This window comes from Prionailurus bengalensis, chromosome D1 (genome assembly GCF_016509475.1).
Source record: "Prionailurus bengalensis isolate Pbe53 chromosome D1, Fcat_Pben_1.1_paternal_pri, whole genome shotgun sequence".
NCBI classification, from domain to species: Eukaryota; Metazoa; Chordata; class Mammalia; order Carnivora; family Felidae; genus Prionailurus; species Prionailurus bengalensis.
The window spans coordinates 18,181,623-18,205,802 of record NC_057346.1 but is presented as its reverse complement, the minus strand read 5'-3'; the positions used below and the strand labels follow the sequence as shown (position 1 = coordinate 18,205,802).

Here is a 24,180-nt window from a genome sequence, read left to right as displayed (position 1 = left end):
GGCCCTGGGCCGTTCACTTAACCTTTCTGGGCCTCAGTTTCATCAGCTGCAAAGTGGAGATACTGACGGCGGCTCCTTCAGAAAGTCACGTGAGCATCACCTGAGCTGTCTTATGGGGCTTCGCGGGGCTGACATGTCACACGGCTGGGACGGGACCTAGAAAGCCAGGCGATCCCAGTCCCCTGAGAACTTGCCTTTTACCAGACGGACACAAGCACACATACTTGACCTGTCCTCACAGAGTAAGGACATCAAACCCAGCGGAGTATGCCAGGGACGACTTCCCTTCCATCGCATACACCGTAGGGGAAGGGAGTACAGAGAGGAAGAGCGTGGGTGAGGGCATAAAGGAAGCCTCCCCGGATGAGGACCTACTCAGGGCGGTGGTCCAGTGTGATGGAGAGAACCGTGGACCCGGAATCGGGAGTCTCCGAATCGAATTTTGCCCTGCAAAAGCCCTGGCGTTAGACTTTGAACAAGACCTCCACGGCCCCACCCTTGCCCCCATTCCCAGTCTGGGCTTCAGTTTCCTTTATTGAAAAATGAGGAAGCAGATGAACTAAAAGTGCCTTCCACTCAGAGGATTCTTTTTTTTTTTTCATGTTTATTTATTGAGAGAGAGCGAGCGCCCACGATCAGGGGAGGGGCAGAGAGAGAGGGAGAGAGAGAATCCCACGCAGCTTCCACACTGTCAGCAAAGAGCCTGACATGGGGCTCGATCTCACAAACCACGAGACCATGACGTGAGTCAAAGTCAAGAGTCAGCCGCCTAACCGACTGAGCCACCCAGGTGCCCACAGTCCGAGGATTCTTGGATCCTAAACTCAGGCAGGCCCCAGCAACAGCACGGCCGGGAGTCTGGCCATAGGGGACGCGCAGACATCACTAAACGACGGCTCCGTGGCCCTGCAGGGCGGTCGGCCTGCTCCCCTCCACCAAGCTCTCCGTTTACAGCTCATCCCCGTCAAACCTCTCTCGTAACCACTTCCCAGCACCCGTACACACCTCTCTTTGAGCTGGGTGGGGCCGGGTGGGCCCTAGAAGGGAGTGTGTGTGTGTGCAGGTGAAGGGGCACCGGGGGTAGCGGGGGCTCCGGCAGGTACTTACCGCAGGGCCAGTGAAGGGCACGTGGTCACAGTTCTCCTGCCAGGACTGGTTGAGGCTCTGGGCAAACTCTTGGAAGAAAGCATGCGACTGGTTGAAAATGGAAAATCCCAGGATGTTGACACGATCATCCACGAGGCTGTCCATTCTCTGGAGCGAGAACTCCTGGAAGACCGGGCGGTCAGAGAAGAGGGTTAGGTTAGCCAGGGAAGAGGTGTGGGGACGCACTTGGCTGGGGCGCATCTGGGGGGCACATCTGGGGGACCAGAAGGACTTCTGGTCCAACGGACACTTGCGGGTGGGCACCCTGCTCGGTACTCAGGGTCCAGAGACAACCACGGGTTGTTCTCAGAGGGCTCGCGGTGTTGAGGGAGGGGAGGAGAAAAGAAGCGAAAAAAGCGGAGTGATCTCTAAGAGAGGTGAGTGCGACACGTGCTGTACGGAGAGAGGAGAGAAAACAACAAAACTAACGTGCCTGGTGGAAGCAGGGCTGTGTCCAAAGAAGACGCGACCCCTGAGCTGAGTCTTGAAGGAGGCAGAGGCATTTTCTGGGTGGGGAATGTAGACGGGCAAAAGCGATGCCACACAGAAGTGGCCGTGATACAAAGGCATGGAAGTGAGGAAGTGTGACCCCCCCCCGCCCCTACCCCAGCCAGCTGCCTGCGAGGTACTTTGACAGGGCATGGCTCCTCAAAGTGTGGTCTCCAGAGCACCTGCCATCGGAATTCTCCCGGCTGTCTTTTTTTTCGGTTTGTTTATTTATTTAGTTTTGAAATCGAGCGAGAGAGAGCATGAGCAGCGGGGGGAGACAGAAAATCCCAGGCAGGCCCAGTGCTGTCAGCACAGAGGGCGATGATGTGGGGCTCGAACTCGCGAACCATGAGATCATGACCCGAGCGGAAATCAAGAGTTGGATGCTTAACCAGCTGAGCCACCCAGGTGCCCCGGTCTCGCGGGTAACTATTTATTTTAATTTTTTTTTTTTCATGTTTGTTTATTTTTTGAAGGAGAGAGACACGGAGTGTGAGCGGGGGAAGGGCAGAGAGAGAGGGGGAGACACAGAATCTGAAGCAGGTGCCAGGCTGTGCGCTGTCAGCACTATGCCCGACGCGGGGCTCGAACCCACGAACTGTGAGATCGTGACCTGAGCTGAAGTCAGATGCTTAACTGACTGAGCCACCCAGGCACCCCTCCCGGGTAACGGTAAAGAAAAAAAAAGTGACAATCCCTGGGCCCCACCCAACACCATCTGAATCACCTGAGCTGAGGCCCAGGAGTCTACGTTTTTAGCAGGTGCCAAGGCTGTTTGCACACCGATGTCTGGGAGTCACTGGGTGAGCACGTGGGATGCAGGGGCGTGGGGGATGGTGAGAAATAAGGCCGGAGAGGTCAGCAGAGGCCAGAGCACAGGGGCTTTTTCCTGTAGGTGATGGGACCCCAGGGGACTGTCAACAGAAGAGTGGCCAAACCAAGTTTGCTGTGGAAGAATCTCAACCTGCTGGTCTGCACGGAGGGTTGTGCCCTTCACTTGTTATTATATTTTTTTCCATTCATTTAACAGACATTCAAGTGTTTATCGTGAGCTAGACACAGGCACAAAGGATGTTCTGGGTACAGAAGATACGAACAAGAGAGACACGTGTCTTGCCCTCAAGCAGCCTGTGGGCTAATGGAAGAGGCAGATTGTAAGCCCGTAAATAAATAGATATAATTTTGGTCATCTATGGGAGGCCGTAGTGGGGGCGGGGCTGCTACTTTAGAAGAGGCAGTCAGAGAAACCCCATCCGCAGCAGTGACGTTCAGAAACTCAAGGGAATTCTCCCAGGACCCGTGGCCCTCTTGCAATCCCTGGGCCGGAGCCAGCCGATCCCTCAGCAAGCTAGAACCTGCGGGCAAGAGTCCCATCAAGGCTAGTCTGTGTCAGAGGGAGAAGAATCGCCCTCCTCAGGCAGGGCTGAGCTCAGCGTCCAGGACGTCTAAGGCTCTAGGCAAGGAAACCAGGCAAGAGGGTGTGGATTGGTTTAGCTCACCAATCCTGCTCCTGGAAGAATTCTCCGAACGCAAGTCAGGTCACTTTCACCCACTGAAGTCACATTCGTCACACGTTCGCTCTGAGTACCTCACACACGGCTCCACACTCCATGGGCACACAGTAGTTACGGACCCCAGGACTAACCCATCGGCCACTCTGCCTGACATGACAGATGGGAGGTGCCTGGGGCTTACTTTCCGGCTGGGCAGAAACATTGCTTTCCTTCAGGCAGACTCCCTTCCTTAAGACTTAGCTCCTCCAGGCCCCTGGCCTGTCCCCTCACATCTAGAGCCACTGCCAAGGCCACAGGCCTGATCTCCCGTGCCCAGAGTCTAGCCTGATAACCTGCAGCTTACAGACCGAAGCTACAAAGATTCCTTTGGAGCCTCTCACCCCTGACAGCGTGGAGTCGGATGAGGCTTAGGTAGATGTTAGATCCTGCCACGTTCCCGTTAGGGGAACACAGACACGTCAGAGAACGTATTGATTCATAAACCGATACGATCTCCGGGCTCTCAAACAGGGCAGCTGTCCATGCACCATGGGCTCCCAGCAACACAAGACACAGGTGGCTAAGAAGATATGCATCTGGTAGGGGAGGGGTGTGGCAGGACAAAGAGCCAGGCTGCTGTCAGGCAACTGAGGGGCCTCACCAGCTGGAAGATGTCCCCTCTCCCTTGGTTTCCTTGTCAATGTGGCCACAGATCACCTCTCCCCCACTTCCCCCTCTCCCCCACGCAGGCTGACAGAAGGAGGCTCATCTCAAGGGAGCCCTGACGTCTCAGGTGTCTGCAGACTCACAGAGGCCATAAGAGCATAGAGTGAATAGGGCTCTGGTGTTCAAATCCAGGTTCCGCAAATGCGTGCGAAAGGCTTGGCATCGTCTTGGGCACACAGAAGCGCTCAACGTATGACAGTGACCCAAATCCGACCCTGAGATCTCAGGAAGCTTCTGACCCTCTACCTGAGTTCCACTTGCTGTGGAAACCTGAGTTGGAAAGGCGTTTCCTTCAACTCTGTGTTCTGGGCAGAGGAAGAATCAATGAGTTAATTACCGACACTTAGAGACAGCCCCTCCAGAAGTCAGCCAGGGTGTCTTTTTGCTTTTAATTCCTACCTTCTCATCCCTCAATTATATCCTTTTTCAAAGGCCCCCTTAAGATAAAAAGATCCAGCCGCTTCCTTGATAACTCAATCTATTTATAATGACTCACGGGAGAGCTTGTGGAAGGACAAGAAAGGGGGCGGTGTGTTCTCTTATCAAAATTTCCCGGGACACTCTTAGACTCTGCTCCCTGAGTGCCCTCTCAGTTAGGAAGTGCCTCTTTATGTCTAAACCTGGCCTCTCCCGCCGCCGTTGAAGGCTGCTTTCTAGATGAACATGCAAAACCGCCAGTTTCTACACAATGAACATCTTCTAAGCCAGCGTTTCCCAAAGTGTGTTCCTCAGGACACTAGCTTTTCCAGGATGTTAACAGGAATTGCACCACAGCAAGGTTCCACGTTACGGTAAGAACAGACTGCTTATGACACCTGCCTTTTCACGAGTCGTAACACACGCTAGCACGTTAGAGGCTTAAAGACGTCCTCCAGCAAAGCAGCTCGTTTACGTTTTGTTCAACCCAGAACCTTCCAAACGGATCGACCATGGAACGCTTTCCCCTCCAAAACCTGAGCGTCTCACAGTAGCGCTCTACAAAACGTACTCAGGGAAACGCTACTCTAAACGCATTCAAGGAAACCTAAACCCCAAATCAAGCGGTGGAAACATTTTGCTGAGCGGGATATTTCCTAAAGTGAACACATTTGAGGATTGGAGGGGATTAAAAGCCATCTGGTTCCTGCTGCCCACCACAAGCTCTAAGAATGCACACCTGGCTCCCTTGGGTTCCCTATGTTCCCCTAACCACACAGCCTGGCTGGCTGCAACCTTACTTGAAAGGAGAGGAAGGACTGGAAGCCGTGGGGTGGGACAGATTCTTACAGGAACCTTCATTCTCTTCTTGTAAGTGCTTCAGGAAGGGAAATCCTAAGGGTCCCCACTCCCAGTGGGAGTGGACTCCATTGTTGTGACGCCGCGGGAAAGCAGGGGGAAGAGCAAATGGTAAAGCCGAATGGCAGAGGACGTCAAGACCAAATCTTCCGTTACTCCAAGTCTGAATGAATTTGTGACAGGCTCTGTACTGCACCTAGAGCAGGGCCCGATACCCAGAGGCTCTTTGGTAAATGTTGGCTGAGGACCGTTGATTGAAGATGTTTCTCGTTGACGGAGGACCCTGGGGTCCTCAGCGCGCCTAACTCTTAGCACTAATCCACAGCCTTGCTCCTAAAGCAGGCGTAAGAACACGAGTAAAATTTGCGCCACCCCCCGCCTGTCCTCTGGACGTCGCGTTATCATACTTCAAAAGACACATTCCTGACAGCTTGTTTTCTTACCACTTGGCTTTCGCATCAGGACATTCTTAAATGTGTATGCACGCACGTACGGGTGAGTGCGTGTGTGCGAATTCTTGAGTATGCGATGATTTGCAGGGAACTCGATAGCTACGGCCGAAGGTCATGTTGTGAACGAATTCAGGGGTTACCCTTGGATGAGGGGTATTTTGAACAGGCGTGGAGAAGGGTTTGAGAACACCATGGAGAGGTCATCATCATGAGTGGCACAACCCGTCTGAGTGCCCCCTCACTTTCTCCAGCAGGTGGGACGTTTCCAGGCTCCTGGTCTACCAACGGGCATCTGCTCACGTGCCAGCTGCAGAGACTTCATGGCTCTCCAGCCGCCAAGCTTGGAGCAAGGGCAGGCTGTGAGCCCGGGGACAAGGTCGGGCGACTAGAGCGCAAAGCGCAAGAGGTTTGAATGGTCCAGATTCAGTTCTTGTGCTTGACTCTAAGGAGAAACGCAGAAAGCCAAACAGAGGCCCCGGGTGCAGTTCATTACCTCACCCTACATCACCTAGGCCTGGGCCCGCGTCAAACAGGGAAGTAGCGGAGATGGCATTCTATGATGTTCTATTTGCCCTACAGCCCCTTCTCCCTTGTATTTCTAACCCAGTAGCATATTACTCTTCCCCCAGCTACGTAAGCTAGAAATTCCAAATTTTCCTTCATCTTTTAACTCCACATCCAGTCCATTGCCAACTTTGTCAAATCTGTCTCTTGAACGTCCCTCGAATGTCTCTTAAGTCTGTCCCTCCCTTCCCATTTTTTTAAAGATTTTATTTTTTTAAGTTCTTTTATTTATTTTTATTTTTATTTTTTATCTTGAGGGAGAGAGTAAGAGAAGGGGAGGGGCAGAGAGACAGGGAGACAGAGAATCCCAAGCAGACTCTGCAGTGTCAGCACAGAGCCCGACACGGGGCTCGAACTCACGAACCGTGAGATCGTGACCCGAACCAAAAACAAGGGTTGGACGCTTAACCAACTGAGCCACCCAGGCACCCCAAAAACTGTACCTTTAAATAATCTCTACACCCAATGTAGGGCTCCAACTCACAACCCTGAGATCAAGAGTCACCAGGCGCCCCCATCCCTCCCTTTCCAATCCCACCATGTCAGGCCTTCATCGTTTCCCCTTTCCAACAGCCCTGTTAACCAAGGCCATACATCCGATCTCAGGAGACATGGCCACTCCACTGCACAACCCCCAGACACCATTTACATCGATGGCAGTGTGAGGGGTGGCCCCTGGAGTTGTGCCGTGTGGCAGTCCCATCAGGAGACATTAGGGTGCGGCAGAAAGGGCACAGGGTTTGAAATAAGACAATCCTGGGTTCTAATCCTGATTGGCCACAAACTAGTTGAGTGATCTCGGGCAGGTCAGTAACGTCTCTGAATTTCTGCCTGGTCACCTGTAAAATGCAGAGAACACCTGCCCTGCAGGGATAATCCATGGCAAGCGGCTGGCGCAGAGTAGGCATTCGTAACATGTGAGTTCTCTTCCCTCCAAATGCCGTCCCTCCTCCACGCTGCCCCCTTCTCTTTCCTCTTCCTGCTCCCCACGCTACAGCTGGATCCTGACAAAGGGAAATATCGGGCTTGGGGGTTTCTCCTCTCTCCTTCTCTTCCCCCTCACTCTTCAGGAAGCTTTTCTTAGCTACTCGTCAAATGAGAAAAGTTTTGCTAAATAAGTTGCCATAAGGTGTTAATTGCTTGGTGTGGCTATTTGTGTCAAGACAGAAGGCTTGGCGTTCCAGATCTTCCAGCCATAAATAATTACAACAAAGCAATATTCACAATAACCACCGCTACAATTTATTGAGCGCCTACTATGTGCCTGGCCGAATTAAGCACTTCACACGCAGGATTTCAATCCATCCTGACGGCAGCCCCATGACACAGAAGCTGCCACGGTCATCATGTAGCTGAAGGAACTGAGGCCCAGCGTCGTGATGTGGCTCTTCTGAGGCCACACAGCTGTCAACAAAGGGGTATGGATTCAAACCCAGGCCCAGCTGACTTCAAAGCCAGGGCTCCGTGTTCTCATATACCACCTACTACTCACCACTGTGCGGCCGCGGTGGGGAGAGCCACCAAGGGTCAGGGCTGCTATGAGTTCACTGGGATAAGGCGGTAGAATTCTCGGCAAAACGGAGTTAAAACTGATTTCAGAACACACGACTCGTAAGACCGATGAGATTTGCAGCTACAAAACGGACCCTGATAGACGGAGTAAAGGGATTGCCACACATCAACTAAATCTTGACACGAGAAGGATTGTCATCACAAAGGGAAGGGGTCTGGGGCTTGGTGGGGGTCCCAGACCCAGCAACTAAACGATGACCTCGAGAGCACGGGCGAGCCAAGGTTTGTGCCACACTACATATGCTCAGCATGCAGAGCCCAGAGAAGGAAAGTGAGCGGACCCCAGGGTGCAGCAGGTGGGAAGGAAGTGGGAATAAAGGCAGTATGATCGAAGATGTGTGTGGCTGAGGTGCATCGAGAAGTGGGCAGTGAACGCAGCTTCGTGAGCTTGGCCGTCTTGCGTGAGTTGCTCAGGACCCTTAGCCATCCCTAAGACGCCTCTGCGGTCACCATCGTTTGCGCCACAAACGCTTCCCTGCTGGCTTGTCGGCTCTCTCGCTCATTGCCGCGTCCCTAGTGCCTAGAGAAAGGCAGTGAAAGCCAAAGCTGCCTCATTGGTTTAATTAAACGATTAGGAGAATAATTGTTCCGGACAGAGCAGGCATAAATGTAGAGTTATAACGTTTTAAGGCACATACTCTCTATTGGTACTTTGTCCTCGATTTTCCTCACCGAAATCCCATATTCCGAAACCAATCTTTGCTTTTTACATTTTTTAATCTCTTTATTTTTATCTCTTTTAATTAGACAAGTTTTCTCGTTACAAAGTGAGGGGAAAAAAACACTTCACAGTGAGGCTTAAAAGAGATCGTGTACAGGAAAAGCACTATACAAACTCAAAGGAAGATACGAACTCCTTGAGTGATTAGCATTAGTAATAGTAACAATAAAATCACTCAAGGAATGCATTTTGCGTGCACTTTCAGGCATCGTTAACAGGCAGCGAGGAGGCAGCATGGGGCGGAGGCTCCCAGATTGTGCCACAAAGGCGAGCCTCTCTGTTCCTGCGTGAAACCCTCAGCTCCTGGTGGCCCGTGGCAGTGGCCCAAGAACCTGAACAGCTCCCTTCCTGCCACGCCCACGGGCAACTCCTAAAACGTGCCATTCTGATGCCTGACGGCCTCTGGAATCTCCCTGAATTCTGCCACCCAGACCTAGTTGGGTTCTGTCTTTCTTTGGTTTCTATTCTTTTTTTTTTTTTTTAATTTTTTTTTTTAACGTTTTATTTATTTTTGAGACAGGGAGAGACAGAGCATGAACAGGGGAGGGTCAGAGAGAGGGAGACACAGAATCTGAAACAGGCTCCAGGCTCTGAGCTGTAAGCACAGAGCCTGACGCGGGGCTCGAACTCACAGACCATGAGATCGTGATCTGAGCCGAAGTCAGCCGCTTAACCGACTGAGCCACCCAGGCGGCCCTGGTTTCTATTCTTAACAGTGGTGTCTTCAAACACACCCTTGCTTTGTGGCTGTTTTCGCCCAAGACTCTGCCTTTGATCCCTTCACCTCCATGCCCAGCCCTGGCTTCTCACTGCCTGAGAGGGGAGGCCAGCAGCCTACCTCACCTAAAGCCCAAGTCATTTATTAAACATCTATTTATTACTGAGTTAATAGCATTCACTGCTTCTGTCATCACGGCTCTGCATAGCTCACAAGGCACTTCCATAGATCACTTCTGGTCCCCACAAGGACATTCATATTCCCATTTGTGGGAAGAAGAAACCAAGGTGCCTGGGAGTTAAGTGTCTTACCCAAAAGACAGACACAGGATTAAGACCCGGGTACTGGCATAGAAGATCAGTGCTTATTATCCCATTTCTCCCGACTGTGCACCCAGAACCAGGTCACCAAGAGGCACAGGATAAACTAAATACATGTGCCCTTCCCTGAGGTTGCTCACGATTGACAACCTTTTTTTAGGAACTTTTTTTATGTTTTATTTTTGAGAGAGAGAGATCGCAAATAGAGGAGGGGCAGAGAGAGAGGGAGACACAGAATCCAAAGCCGGCTCCAGGCTCCGAGCTGTCAGCACAGAGCCCGACACGGGGCTCCAACTCCCAAACCACGAGATCATGACCTGAGCCGAAATCGGACGCTCAACTGACTGAGCCACCCAGGTGCCCCCATGACTGACAGCCTTTTATGTTCTCACCCCAGGAGTACTGAGAACACCAAAAGACTCCAACTTCTTAGGCTGTTATTATGAAGCTGGACTAATGCAAGATATCCTTAAGACTTTATCATTCCCATACTTGAACTCCTGATCCTTCCTCCCCCATCTGATTCCTACCCTTGGTTGCCTACTTGTGAACGTGACCATCATCCACCTGCCGTTCAGTTTAGAATTTGTAACTCCTTCTCTGTTTCTTCCATTCTCTCACGTTCCCCATCTCGTTCAGTTGTGCATGCATTCATTCCTGGTCATTGGAGAACATTTTACATCCTCCACATCTCTTGAATCTTTCGCCTGCCCACCATCCCAACCATCTCTGCCTCAATTCAGATCTTCACCAGCTTGTTCTTGGACTACCAACTAAGCCATTTACATCTCTCCGAGCTCCTTCTCGGGGCTACTGCTGGAAGGATCTTCCTAAACTATACATTTGATCACGAGTCCCCCTCTACTTCCCAATGCTCTTGACCGCAAACAGGGCAAAAACAAACTTAGGTTTACACACATGTCTTTTCATGCTGTGAACCCTGTCTACTCCTCTGTTCATTCTTCACCTTGACCTCCTCCATCCCCCAAGACAGGCGGGACGAGCCCTTGCCTCAACCGGGCCACCACTGTAGATATACCTATCATCAGAACTCTATATCATGTGAGTTTGTCCAAAGCTGCCTTCCAAGGACTGGGTGCTCTGGAGACAAATGCACTCGTATCACCAGCACTTACACTGGTGCACGACATAGAGAAAGAAGTCAACACTTTTGGCTGAATGAACCTAAGAAGAGAGTGCCTGGCCGCTTGTCCCTCACCTTACCCCATGGACAGCGTGGACCTTTCAACTTCCCAAGGCTCTTCTTTATGGCTATATCCATTCATTTTTTTCCGGGGACCCAAGGCATGGCGGAGGCCAGGTCCCAGACCCCTGTCTCATAAGTGCCCTCTCAGCCTGTCTCAGGAAAGCCCTCATGGCTCCAGCCATGAGGAGTCCAGAGCGCTGGGTACCCGTGCATCCCCTCCCTCCCCACACCCGGTTTCTGTCTGTCTGTTAATCTGCATCAAAGCCTCTGCTCTCTGCAGGCTGGGCGATCGCTTTTGTGGAATAGGGCTTTGAAGAAAGTAGCAGCTGGGAGGCTAATTCATACCTGTCAGTGAATTCCATTTAATGGGAGACTTGGTCCTAAACCTCTCAGCCCCCAGATCTCCTGGATTCTTCTCCCTACATGCCTCCTATTCATTTCTCCCCGTGACCTAAACACGCGTATCTGTTCCTCCCAGGGACCCAGTCCCTTCTCTGCTTCTCTTTCCCAACGCGAATCCACAAACAGGACTTCAAATGCAGACCCTATTCCGTCTCGTTCATTGATCTGTTCCCTGTACCTTACCCCATGCCTGTGCTTAGCAAATGCTCAATATACACTCGTTAAATGAATTAACGTTCACCTGTAAACACCCGTCAGGGTGGGATCACCTTTCCAAAGCCTTTGGTCATTGGCTCCCAGGAAGAGGAAGGCTGAGGCTAGGGGGAAAGACCTTCCTATTTCCGCCCCAGCAGCTGTGACCATCTTCATTTTGCACTTGGAAATCTGTTCTGTGCCTCTGGGACTCAATAAGTGGTTATCAACTGTGAAGCTGAAACCTCCGTGGGTCAAACTGACATGAGAAATAGTGGACACTGTGCTCTCCCCTTAGGCTGGGGATTGCTACTGCTTCTCTGCAGGTCTGCTTCCTTTATCAGACATCGATTCCTTACTTCTGAGGTCCCCTGCACTCAGGATCCATTGATCAGGCCTCCCGTCTCCACATCAGGCGCTAAACCTCCCTCTTCCCAGGTCCCAACTCATTAGCCTCAGGCACGTAGAGACTCGAGGCATCCCTTTCACAAGGGACATAAGGAGATTCTGAGGAAGGTGAGTGATGCGGTCAGTCCGTAGCCCTGGCCTCCTACTGACTCTGCCCATCGGCATCTCTGCAGCAGGACCAAAACGATGGGCTCCCGCAGCGGCTGGGACTCTCGCTGTCTCTGACATGCTCAAGATCAGTCAGGACGAATGTGACTAAGGCAGGACCAGAACCCAGGCCACTGGGCTCTCAGACTGTTTCCCACAGGGGAGGGAACTGTAATACCAGGAGACTTTCAGATCTTGGCCATTTTTACCTCATCCGTTGCACAAAAGATATGAGCATCTCCTATAGATGACACATCCCATTAGGCACTAGATATACAACAAAGCCTGTCGCTGTCTTCAAGGTCTATATATACCTACTCGGTGGCAAGCTGGAGGCGAGTCCCAGACAGTTGGTCAGCACAAATGCTAGGGGTACAGATCAAGAGGGTCCCTTGTATCAGAATTTGTATGGATTTTCCTAAGCTGAGGGCTGGTTGCAAGACAAGGCCTGACAGAAGAGCAGGAGCCACCCGGATGGAGAGGTGGGAGGAGGAGCCCGGAACCCCAGGAGCGAGGGTGTGTGATAAATTCAGGGAACTGTACGTCTCTCAGTCTGGCTGGGGCGGGCTATGGGTGGTGGGGAACAGGGCAGGGTAAAGCCCATAGAGGGAGGTTCGTAAGAGGCTGCTTTGGACTTTATCCTGAGGGTAATGGGGAACTACTGAAGGATTCCAAGCAAGAGAGAGCATCTGGAATGGCTTCCAGAAGATCTTAACTCCTGGGCAAGATAAATCCAGTTTCGAAATCCATGGGGGTTATTGCCGGAGGCTTCACCCGGTTGGGCAGATGTCACGTTCACTGCTGGGCTGGGAACGTGAGGTGTCAGAACCGCAAAGACGGGGCTGGGGGGAGCCTCGGATGGTGATTAATTGAGCTGCTGATGCCTCTGACACTGAGTGGAGCCTGATGCTGGTGACAGAGAAGCTGGATTGCTTAATAATAACATTACTTGATACTCCTAATGGTGCTTGTAATACAATAGCACTTATAATGTAATAATAATAATAATACGATTTGCCATAATGTCTTTTATTCTCAGACTCCCTATGCTTTCCAAACATTCAGTAAACCCCAAACATCCTTCTCAGCAGGGCCCAGATTCCTCAGGACCAGGAGCTTCTGTGGTGCGAATGCAGTGCCAAGTGGCCTCAGTTTCCCTCTGTACTCCGGCTCTCAGTCTTCTCTCTGGGACTGGTTTACGGACCACCAGCAGGAACTGGGGTGCTCCCTGCCCAGAGCCCTGCAGCTGGCCAGCAAGGAGAACCTGGCTGTATCACCTCTCAGGGGATATGTCATTTCCTGTCCCAAGACTCTCCAGTCCCTTCTTCCTGGTTCCATGGCTGTATCTCTTGTCTATCCTTTCAGCAGGTAATGGCGGGGACAGATGGCCAAAGAAATAAACCAACGTACAAGGTTGGCAGTGTGGTAGGGAGGATTCGAAGGTGACCCCCAAGAGTCCCCCCCTCCCCATCCCACAACTCTCTCTCTCTCTCTCTCTCTCTCTCTCGTCAGGACTGGGGCTATGATGGTTTCTACTTCCATGATTCTGTTATGTTATAAGGCACAGATTATCCAGGTGGTTCTGACCTAAGCACTTGAACGCTTTAAAAACAGTTTTCTCTGGCTGGTCACAGATGAGGAAGTCACAGAGATTCCAAGCGTGAGAAGGGCTGACATAGAAGGAGGTTCTGTTAGTGAGATGAGATCGGGATGTCACAGAGGACCAGAGAGTGGCCTCTGAATGCTGAGAGCAATCCCCAGCCAAGAGCTGGGAAGAAAACAGAGATTTCAGTCCTGTAACCACAAGGACATGAATCCTGACAACAGGAATGAGCCTGGAAGAGGCCCCCGAACTGCGGATGAGAAAACGGTCAGCCACCATCTCGATTTCAGCCCGAGCAGGGAGCCCAGCCACGCCATGCTGGACATGTGACCTACAGAACTGTGAGCTAATAACCGGGGTTATTTTAAGCTGCTTTGTAGTTATTTGTTGCACAGCAACAGAAAATTAATACAGCACGGAAAACGCAATCAAGATCAGCGTGATAAGGACAAGGTGTGGGCTGGGAGGTCACGGGCAAATTCTCAGCTCCACAAGCTCAGCACATGTTGACTGAAGGGCCCCAGACCGGGCTCTCAAACTTCTCTGGGTCTCACTTTCCTGCTTCGTAGAACTGGAACACCTATCTGGTGGTGATATTCTGAGGACTCAAGATTCTGGACGTAATGCTTAGAACGGTGTCTGCACATGGGTGGTACTCAGAATCAGGAAGTGATCACTATTCCATTGCCAGCTATGGAAGTGGGTAGATTTTTTTTTAAATATTTACTTATTTTGAGAGAGAGAGAGAGAGAGAGAGAGAGAGAGAGAGAGAGAGAAAGTGCCTGCGCGTGAGGGGGGCGGGGGGAAGCGGCAAAGAGAGAATCCCAAGCAGGCTCCCTGCTGTCAGTGCACAGATCGACTCAGGGTTCCATGTCACAACCATGTGACATCATGACCTGAGCCAATATCAAGAGTTGGAGGCTTAACCGACTGAGCCACCCAGGCCGCCCTGTAAATGGGTAGATTTTTATGATCAGACCCGTGACTGGACATGACCGGGGACTACTGGGTCACCGGACAGAAGGGGAGGCCGATTCCTCTCTCACTGAATTAATGGCACTTCTGAATCGTTAACAAATTTGTGACAGAGGGCAAGGCAAGTCTTCCTTTCTCCCAAAGCTCTATTGCACAGAAGGCCTGGGCAGTCACAGGGGTCCATTTCCATTACGTTTCCAGAGATTCTAAACCAGAGGAGTCCCCAGGGTCTACTTCCTATTTCAATTTGATTGATTTCATATGCACAGTCTGGTGCACCCAGTCGGCGACACACAGAGGCATAGATGAGCGTGTGCGCGTGTGTGGGTATGCGTGTTAGGGCAGATAGAGGGAACAACTTTCAATTACTATTAAATGGATGATACACAAATATCTCAACCTTAGTTCTGGGAGCCCCGTGGGACCCACGTTCACTGTCATGCTGTTTGTCAAACATCAGCAAAGGGGTTGTCTGATAATTGGCTCCTCCGATGCGAAGCAGTTTTTTCCGCCTCCGCTAGGGTCTCAAAACCCCCTATCGAATGCTTCTCCGGTTTCCATCGATTTTCCTGGCAATATTCATTCCACTCTTGCATCCCCTGCCCCACGTGGTAAGGATTCAAGTGCATCTGGAAGCTCCTGACTCAGCTTTAAAAACCAGACCCCAGAGCGAAGCCCAGATGCCGGGCTCCTCCCCCAACCCAAGCTCTGGGATAAAGGCCTAACTGGGTCATTTCCAGTTTCAATGATCCCGCATCCCTGCTACCGGTGCCTGGTTCTTCCAGGATAATTGACCACAGTGCCTCATTCCCCCACCGCCCCCTCAGATATACTGATTTATCAGCCTCGGCTGAGACCAACTCTTGCTTTGGGTAGACAGCAGATGAAGAAACACGAGCGGCATATCTCAAATATGGTAGTTCTTGGAGAAGCCTCCTAGGCAGCTCGGGATGACTCTCTCGGTCACCCGGGCTGGCCAAGGGGAAGGTCCTCGCCCAACGTGACTCGGTGAGCGTAGCCACACATCTGCCCGCCCAGGCAGGCCGTGGCTCGATTCAAACGCCTCCTGGTCCGTAGCCCCCTACCGGGTATGGTCAAGAGTGAGGAGAGAGGAAGTTTCAGAAGCTCCGAGGCAGGGGTGGCCATCTGAAGAGCAGCAGTAACACAGGAGGACTGAGTATTAGACACGAGTCCTGCCGGCCCAGGGCTGCTGGAGCTCCAGCTGAAGTTAATCTACACCACCTGGTACCTTGAGTCGGGTCTGGACCCATGCCTTCTGTCATCTGCCCCCTTGACGGCCACCACAGCCGCCTGCGGCTTTCCTTCCCCAGGGCTCGGGCTTTGAAGGTCCTGCCAGTAAAGAAGAGCAGAGGACGGGCCACTCTGCCAGTCCAGGCTGAGCCTGCTTCACGATAAGGAACGGGGCAGAATTGTTCATCCATCGGATACTTATTAGTAGCTGGCTTCATGAGCACATCAGGGCCACCCCACTATAGGACCGGCCCAATCTCCCTACTTTTCCCCAGGCAGCCCTGGCTTCACTTCTCTCCTTAGGTCAGCGGGGGGGACATCACCTTGCAGGGGGACAACTGTTGACAGCTATCCACGTGAGCCTCAAGTGTCTCAGGCATGTGTGACAAGCTACGTCCACACTCGAGGTGTTAACTCGGGTCCACTTGGGACTCAACCTCCCCTCTCCGCCTGCCTTACACAGGACAGCAAAGCTGGCTGCCTGCGTGAGGAATGAAGGCTCTGAAAGGTTCTCCCCACCCCAAAATACCTTCCTCACCAACTTCACAATTTTCCACATTATCTGCTTCCTTGGTTAAGGCCTTGGTTAAAAAGCAAATGTTGTCTAAGGCATTAAACTGTGTGTATCCTTCATTTAGATAGAACGTCCTGCCCATCCCCCTTCGCCACCTGGCTAATCCCCAGAGATTCTTTAAAGGCCCCTGGGGTGCAGCCTCCTCCAGGAAGCTTTCTCTGAACCTGTCGGGCTAGGCCAAGGGCGCCTTGTTTGATGGTCCCATAACGCCCTGGGAATATCTTCCTCACTTTATTTAACCTGTTAACTTACAATAATTTACTTGGGTTTATCTCCCCATCTAGTGTGACCCCCTCGACGACGGAACTTTATTCATTGTTGCATCCCTGACACAGTGAGTCCTCCGTCAGTGCTGATCCAGTGAACGTGTGGGCCTGCGGGCCGGGGGACCTCCGGTCCCCACTCCTGGCTCTCACTAGGAGAGCTCAGGTGAGTCAGAACTCCCTCCTCAGTTATGTCCCCAACTGTGAAATGACAAGATTTAGCTAGATGCTCTCAAAGGTCCCCAAATTCGATGCTATCCTCGTCCATTACCATATTGGCACAAACTGAGTTTTGAGACCGGGGAGGCCCGTCATCCATTGGGGAAGCAGGTGAATGTGGGCAAGGCTTCCCGGGCAACACTTACCTGTGCGGGTCTTGGGGGTAGGGCACAGGGGACAGGATGGCTACTTCCGGGCAAGGGGAAGTAAGAGAGCCACACAGCTCAAGAGTCAGGGGTGCTCGGTCCCACTGTGGGGACCTGGCCTGTGGGGGGCACGGGAGAGATACGCAAGGCGGACAGAGGCACTGAAAAGCCGTGTGGAGGAAAATCACCTACTTCACGTGGTAAACATGCTGGCCAGGAGAAGTCACTCAGCCATTATCATATAAATGGAGTCCAATCCATGAAGTCAACAGCATTTCAGAGTCGAGAGATCTCTGGAGACCCTCTAGCTTATTGCCAGGGGAGGAAGGACTTGTTCAAGGGTACACGCATGGTCAGTTGGTGGGACGGCCAAGACAAGATCCTGGGCCTGCCAATGCCAACGCCAATGCTAAAAAGTCCATCAACTCTGCGGGACAGATGGGACGTCATCTGACCCAAACCTGGCTTTGCTGGCTCTGGTTCCATCTGTCTCCACCCCACTCCCTCGCTCCAGCCGCATTGCTGCCACCACACCCTTGCTCAGACTCATGCCTTACCTCTGCCTACGTATCCCTCAGCCATTCTTACTTCTCACCATCCTTTAAAACACGATGAAAGGAAGCCATATCTGTAAACCTTTCTTCACGCTTCCGAAGAAGCACCAAATGCTCCTTCCTCTGGCCTTCCATACCTCGCACTTACAAACAGAGCTCTTCAAGCCCCACCACGCGGCTGCTTGGATTCCCCAGCATACAGTAGGCACTTAATAAATCTCTGCCGAATAAGTATAGTCGATTTTAGCATTTTCCAAAGGTAAGTTGCTAAATCACGAATCACTAACCACTTTATAATCCTATAACTCGGGCCAAGGGGCTTCCAGCAGTCAGCCACAGTCTCCCCAAGTGCAATTGCAACGAATAATTCTTCAGTCAATACCTCCTAAATCTCCTTCCAATTCTCCCTGCCATTCCTCTTTCTGAATACACCCCCTCCGTACCAGCAACCTAGCTCAGAGTGCAGGCACAGGGGGGTCAGCAGCCAGAGAGCACAATTTTGGAGTTAAGAGGTTCTCCTTAAGACACTGGCATACCCACGTGTGTGCCCAGGAGACATTCGATACTGCCGGACCCGCTACGTCATAGGGTTGGCCTTGGATGGGGGTGGTACCATGGAGGTTCAGACAGACACATGGGGAGCTTCCACTCCATTACTCTTTTCCTAGTTACACTAAAAACATATTTATTCACCAAAGTGTACTGTATTATGCAGGGTAGTTCTTCTAGAAGGCTCAATAAAGGTGAAGTATGTAGATTGACTTAATAATTTTACAATGAACTACACTTTAGAATCAATTGCTCTGCCACTAGACAGTTGTCGGACTGATGGATTGCTAGCTGCTGGCTAGCTCTGTGTGTGCATGTGTGTGTGCATGTGTGTGCACCTGTATGGTGTGTGCTTTTGGTAAAAGACTAAAGATACAGAAGACGTTTGAGCACCGTGGGAACTGTCATTCTAACCAGGTGAGAAGCCAATTGTGAAATGTTTCTGATATTAGCTCTGATAAAACTAGAGGCAATAAGTTGGGACACTGAGGTTTAAGGATGGACATACCCAACAGAGAAGCGGGAAAGAAGGAAGGGAAGGGAATAATGTTTACTGGCAGCCCGCTGAGGAGTTCCACGTCCTTCACAAATATGTTCTGTGAACAGAACACAGGGTGCTGGGAAGGTATCAGGGGAGACCCCCCTGAGGAAGTGACATTTAAGTAAGATCTGAAAAAAGACAGGGAGGGTTGGCTCACCAAGGCAAGGATCGGAAGGGACGGACGGTGAGCACTTCCTGTGGAATCAATGGTTTTCTTCCTCCCTGTCTGCCCTGGCTCCCCTTTCTGTAATCATTTCAGCAATTCCAATTCCTTAATCTCTCTGATAGACCTTTAGAAGAATAAACACAGGCTTGGTCTGCTTGACAGTAAAAATGAACTCGGAGGAGAAAAACTGGCTGCATATATTCATTCTGCCCAAACAAGACAGAGACAGGGGCTTAGAAGGGTTATTCCTTGCAAGGACTCATTGGGACCTGGCTACTCTTTGGGAAGCTGAGGAGCTGTTGGCTGAACAGAAACTGCTCTCGTGGGCCATGCGGGCCCTCCAAGTTCATGGTCATTCTTCCTCACCTCTAGGAAACATTCTCGATCTGAGGGTGCTGTGATGTGGAATGCCCCTGGCAGGGTGTAGGATAAAACAAGTTCAGAGCTGGAAAGACCCCGAGAGATCACCTAATACAACTTCATCATTAAAAATGTTTTTTAATGTTTGTTTGTTTACTTATTTATTTATGTTGAGAGACAGACAGAGCGTGAGTGGAGAAGGGGCAGAGAAAGAGGGAGACACGGAATCCGAAGCAGGCTCCAGGCTCCCAGCTGTCAGCACAGAGCCCGACGCAGGGCTCGAACCCACCAACTGTGAGGTCATGACCTGAGCCGAAGTTGGCCGCTCAACCACGGAGCCACCCAGGTGCCCACAACCTCATCATTTTATAGATGAGGAAGTGAAGTCCGACGGGGGGCACAAATGTGATAGAATGAAGTGGTTAAGAGCTAGAACCACCTGGGATCATGACCTGGCTCCACTACCTTGAGTTTTAGGAGCCTCCGCTAGCTCATCCGTACAATGGGAATAAAGCGGTGCCTTCTTCTTGAATGGCCTTGAGGTTTACGTGAGAGAATAACTGAGAAGCACTAATGACAGAGCCTTGAGTGTGGAAGGTATTCACTAAGTCAACCATCATTACTGCTGTGTCACTCAGCTAGTTCACAGCAGGGCTATAACTAGAAGTCATAGCTGCTTCTCTGGCCTGTCCTCTATCTGACGTCAAGGCTCCTGCCGCTGCAAACCCTCCCCATGTCTCCCAACATGGCACGGCCAGCACCCAGCCCCTTCTCTCTAGATTCCCCAAGGGAAGAACTCTGCGGTGGCCGTGGCCTCTCTCTACACCCCACAAATGGCAGTCTGCCCTCCGGCACAATGGTGGGACCAGGAGCACCAAGGTGTAGGCCCGGCTTGGGGCACCACAGTGCGTCGGTGATCACGGCACCCAGCTAGCCATGCCACCGACACCTGCCAGCCCAGGGCCCGACTATTTCCTGCCTTTCACTGACATTTCACCACTCGTGACCCTTAACCTTAACTCTCTACGCTTCTCCCCAGAGGCTGCAGCTCCTTCCTTTGGCACCGGGCCCATCTGTAGTCTCTGGCAACAGATTAGGGTGATTTTATCTTTTCTATTAGGCGGTGATTGCAAATCTCCCTGGGTTCATTAGTAGCTGGTAATCCCTCCAGATTTATTAGCTCAAACAGTGCCTCCTCCTTCACCTCCTCTCTTCAGACGGCATCTCTGCTGTCTCAGCGGCCAACTGGGCTTTGCCCAAAGGCCCTTAATTCCTCGCGTCCTCTGTCCGAATTTCCATCAGTCTTGCCGAACAGTGGTTCCTCTGCCAAAGCCCGAGGCCGAGTGGAGGACAGAGACTCCTTCCAGACTCCAGAGGGGAACGAGCTCGGCGAATCCGTAACAGTCCCGAGCGTGCCCCCACCTGGAGGTGCCAGACGGGACCGCCATCCTGGACACGCGCTCCAGGGGCCGACCCTTTTAGTTCTAAGGGAGCTGACACCCTTATGACTAGGTGCTAGTCAGACTTCCACGTGCACGATCAGTTGTCCCGTAAACAGACTTGCCAGGGCTTCGCACACTAATCGTTTTTCCAGCACACGTGAAAGAGACGTGTGACAATGATTAATAATTTAATAATGTGGCGGTGTGGCTAACGGATCACCAAACCCGTTTCCTCATCTGCTTGGGTGCACAGTACCCTGCTGGCAGGTAGGCAGGTAGGTGCAGGCATGTGACTGGGTGCTAGCCAATGGAATCATAAGGAGAAATACTGTGTGTCGCTCTCACAGCCTCCTGTGTCTGATCCGCCATGTTTTTCTCCCGTTCCAGGCCACCAGGAGGACATTTTTACAAGCCGGAAGAAGCCTAGGCCCTCAAACAACATTATGGAAGGCTGCCCACTTATCAGGAACACCCTCTGGGGGCTTGAGTTGAATGAGAAATATAGTTCCGTTGTGTAAAAGCCAGGAGATTTAAGGGTTTATCTGTTATGGCAGTTGGTATGCCCTACCAGATGCAAAGTGTTATCAAGAGCTGATTTTTAATCTCACCCGAAATTTTTGAGACGGATATTATTATTCCCGCTGTACACATGAAGAAACTGAGGTCCCCAAGAGCTTCAGGGGGCACACAGCCAGAAAGCTCCTGACCTGGGGGTTTTCACCAGTTCTGACTGGGTTCTTAACACACTGGCTACTTTCTCTCCTCACAAAGCTTCTTAATCAGTAGGACTCTCAACTTCAGCCATTCTTCAACAAAGAAGCCTTGCTTCTTTTGATTTGCAAACTCCAGAGAGAAATAAGAAACACATCTGACCACTTCACACCCATGAGGATGGTGATTATTAAAAAGGAAATAAATAAATAAATAAATAAATAAATAAATAAATAAATAAATAACAAGTGTTGGTAAGGATGTGGAGGAACTGGAACTCTCACACATTGCTGGCAGGGATGAGAAATGGTGCAGCCACTCTGGAAAATATTTGGGGGGCTCCTCAAAAATGAAGCATAGAATTTCCATTTGATCTGGCAATTCCATTCCTCGGCTTATACCCAACACGACTGGATGCGGGGACTCAAACAGATATTTATATACTCACGTTCATAGCAGTATTATCTCCAACAGCCAGAAAATTGAGGAACCCTAGTATCGGCTGATGGATGAATGGATAAACAGAATGGTCTACACATACAATGGAACGTTATTCAGTCTTAAAAAGGGAGGAAATTCTGACACATGAATGAACCTTGAAGACGTTACACCAAGTGAAGTAAGTCATACACAAAAGGACAAATATTGTATAATTCCACTTGGAGAGGTACTTAGAACAGGCACATTCATAGCAACAGAAAGAACAATGGTTGCCAGTGGTCAGGGCAGGGTGGTGGGGGGGAGAAAGGATGGGGAGTCATTGTTCAGTAGGTGCGTGAACTTTCAGTTCAGCTAGCTGAAAATAGTTCTGGAGACAGATAGTGACGACGTCAATGTGAGTGTACTTATTTCTACTAAGTGGTATACTTAAAAGGGGCTAAAATGGTAAATTTTATGTTTTGTGTATTTTCCCACATAAAAAAAAAAGTAAAAAAAATAAAGCTGTGATGCCTGCCATAACATGGATGAACCTAGAAAACAGTGTGCTGGTGAAATGAGCCAGACACAAAAGGACAAATATTGTATGATTCCACTTGTATGAAATATCGAGGAAAGGCTAAGGCACAGAGACAGAGAACCTGTAAGAGGTTACCCGGGGCTGGGGGGAGGGGGATGAAAAGCTACTACATAATGGGTACAGAGTTCCTGTCTGGGGTGATAAAAAAAAAAAGTTTTAGAAACAGTGATGATGGTTGTATGACATTGTGAACGTAATTAATGCCAAGTAATTTTCTTGTTTGCCCTGCTCTGTTCCCTGGTTGGGTCTGGACTCTCACCCTCCCTTTGGTCTACCTGCCAGGACTTGCTTCCTTCTGGTTCCCGTCCTGATCTCTGGCCAAATGAACATCCTGGCTCGTAGTTTTCCATTAAAGTTTTAAAGTTATGAAGTTACCATTCCTCTGCCCTGGGCTCCCACGTTAGCCAGGTACCTGCAGAGGCCTGTTCCCACCTGTTCATTAGAGATTTGCTTTGTTGGGACTACATCCCGACCCATCAGAACCAGAACCAGGGCAAGAAGCTGTTTCACCAAACCTCTGACCCCAGTACAAACTATCCCAAATCTCATTCTGAAATAGATGTGTAAATAAAAGCCCCGGACATCTGTTTTGCTGTTTGCTACAACTCTGTGCCTCTAACATCTATAAATTTCCCACCAATGACACCCTCCTCTGTTCAGGAGAGGGTCTGCCCTTATACCCTGGTCTCTCCCATCTCGCTGAAGTGTCTCTCTCATTGCCTGACATCTCACTGTCACTCCTTCAGTGAGCCTCGGCCTCTGCTGTACCCCCAGACCTGGCTCTTCCCTGGACCTGTCCAGGCCTCCCTGGCTCTGTCCATGGTAGCTGCATGGTCCTCCTGTCCAGCTAGCTCTGGCTCACTTCCTTCCCTGTGTCAGTCACCCCTGGCCCCCAAAGCTCGGGACTGGCACACTCACTCGCCTGCTGCTCAGACCCCGACAGAGAGAAAAAACAGCTTTCTATAGGGTCAACTAAATTGATGGTTTAGAAGTTTGATTCATGATGGATATTTTTCTCCCGGCTCTTATGATGGGTAATCAACTGATCAAATCTAGAGCAGTCAATCGAATTCATTTATTACAGATGCCCTAAATCAACCAGCCTTCTTTTTTTAAATTAAAAAAATTTTAATTTTCATTTATTTTTTCATGGAAATGTAGTTGACATATAATATTACATTAGTTTCAAGTGTATAGCACAGTGCTTTGACAATAATATATTTTATGAAATGCTCACCACGAGAAGGGTAGTCACCATCTGTCACCATAAAAAGTTATTATAATATTATTGACTATATTCCCCATGCTGTACTTTTCATCCCTATGATGTAAATTTTTTTCGTAACTGGAAGTCTGTACCTCTTAATCCCCTTCACACATTTCACCCATCCCCCCACCCTCGTCTCCTCTGGCAACCATGAGTTTCTGCTCTATATCTGAGTCTCTGCTTTTGTTGTTGTTGTTGATTTGTTTTTTAGATTCCACATACGAATAAAATCATGTAGTATTTGTTTCTGTCTGACTTATTTTCACTTAGCATCATACCCTCTAGGCCTATCTGTGTTCTCACAAATGGCAAGACCTCATCATTTTTATGGCTGAGTAATATTCCATCACACACACACACACACACACACACACACACACACACACACAATCTTCTTTATCTACTTATCCATCGATGGACACTGGGTTACTTCCATATCTTAGCTGTTGGGAATAATGCTGCAATAAACATAGAGGGTGTGTATATCTTTTTGAACTGGAGTTTTCACTTTTGTTGGGTAAATATGGACAGAAGTGGAGTTATTGCCCCATACGGTAATTAGATAGGCAACAGACACATGCAAAGATGCTCAATCATCACTGATCACCAGGGAAATGCGAAAGCAGAACCACAATGAGGTACCAACTCACACCTGTCAGAATGGCTAGAAACAAAAAAAGGTAAGAAATAACAAGTGGTGGTGAGGAGA

At 50.3% G+C, this 24,180-nt stretch overlaps 1 protein-coding gene across 2 annotated transcripts in view; it reads right to left on the bottom strand.

Moving 5' to 3' along the window:
* Window positions 1–24,180, bottom strand: part of GRIK4 (glutamate ionotropic receptor kainate type subunit 4) — a 431,580-nt gene that overhangs the window by 116,253 nt on the left and 291,147 nt on the right. For both annotated transcript variants that reach the window (XM_043579641.1, XM_043579642.1), the window contains exon 9: window positions 1,108–1,269. In XM_043579641.1, the coding sequence (XP_043435576.1) occupies window positions 1,108–1,269 (162 nt within the window). The remainder of the gene's footprint in view (window positions 1–1,107; window positions 1,270–24,180) is intronic.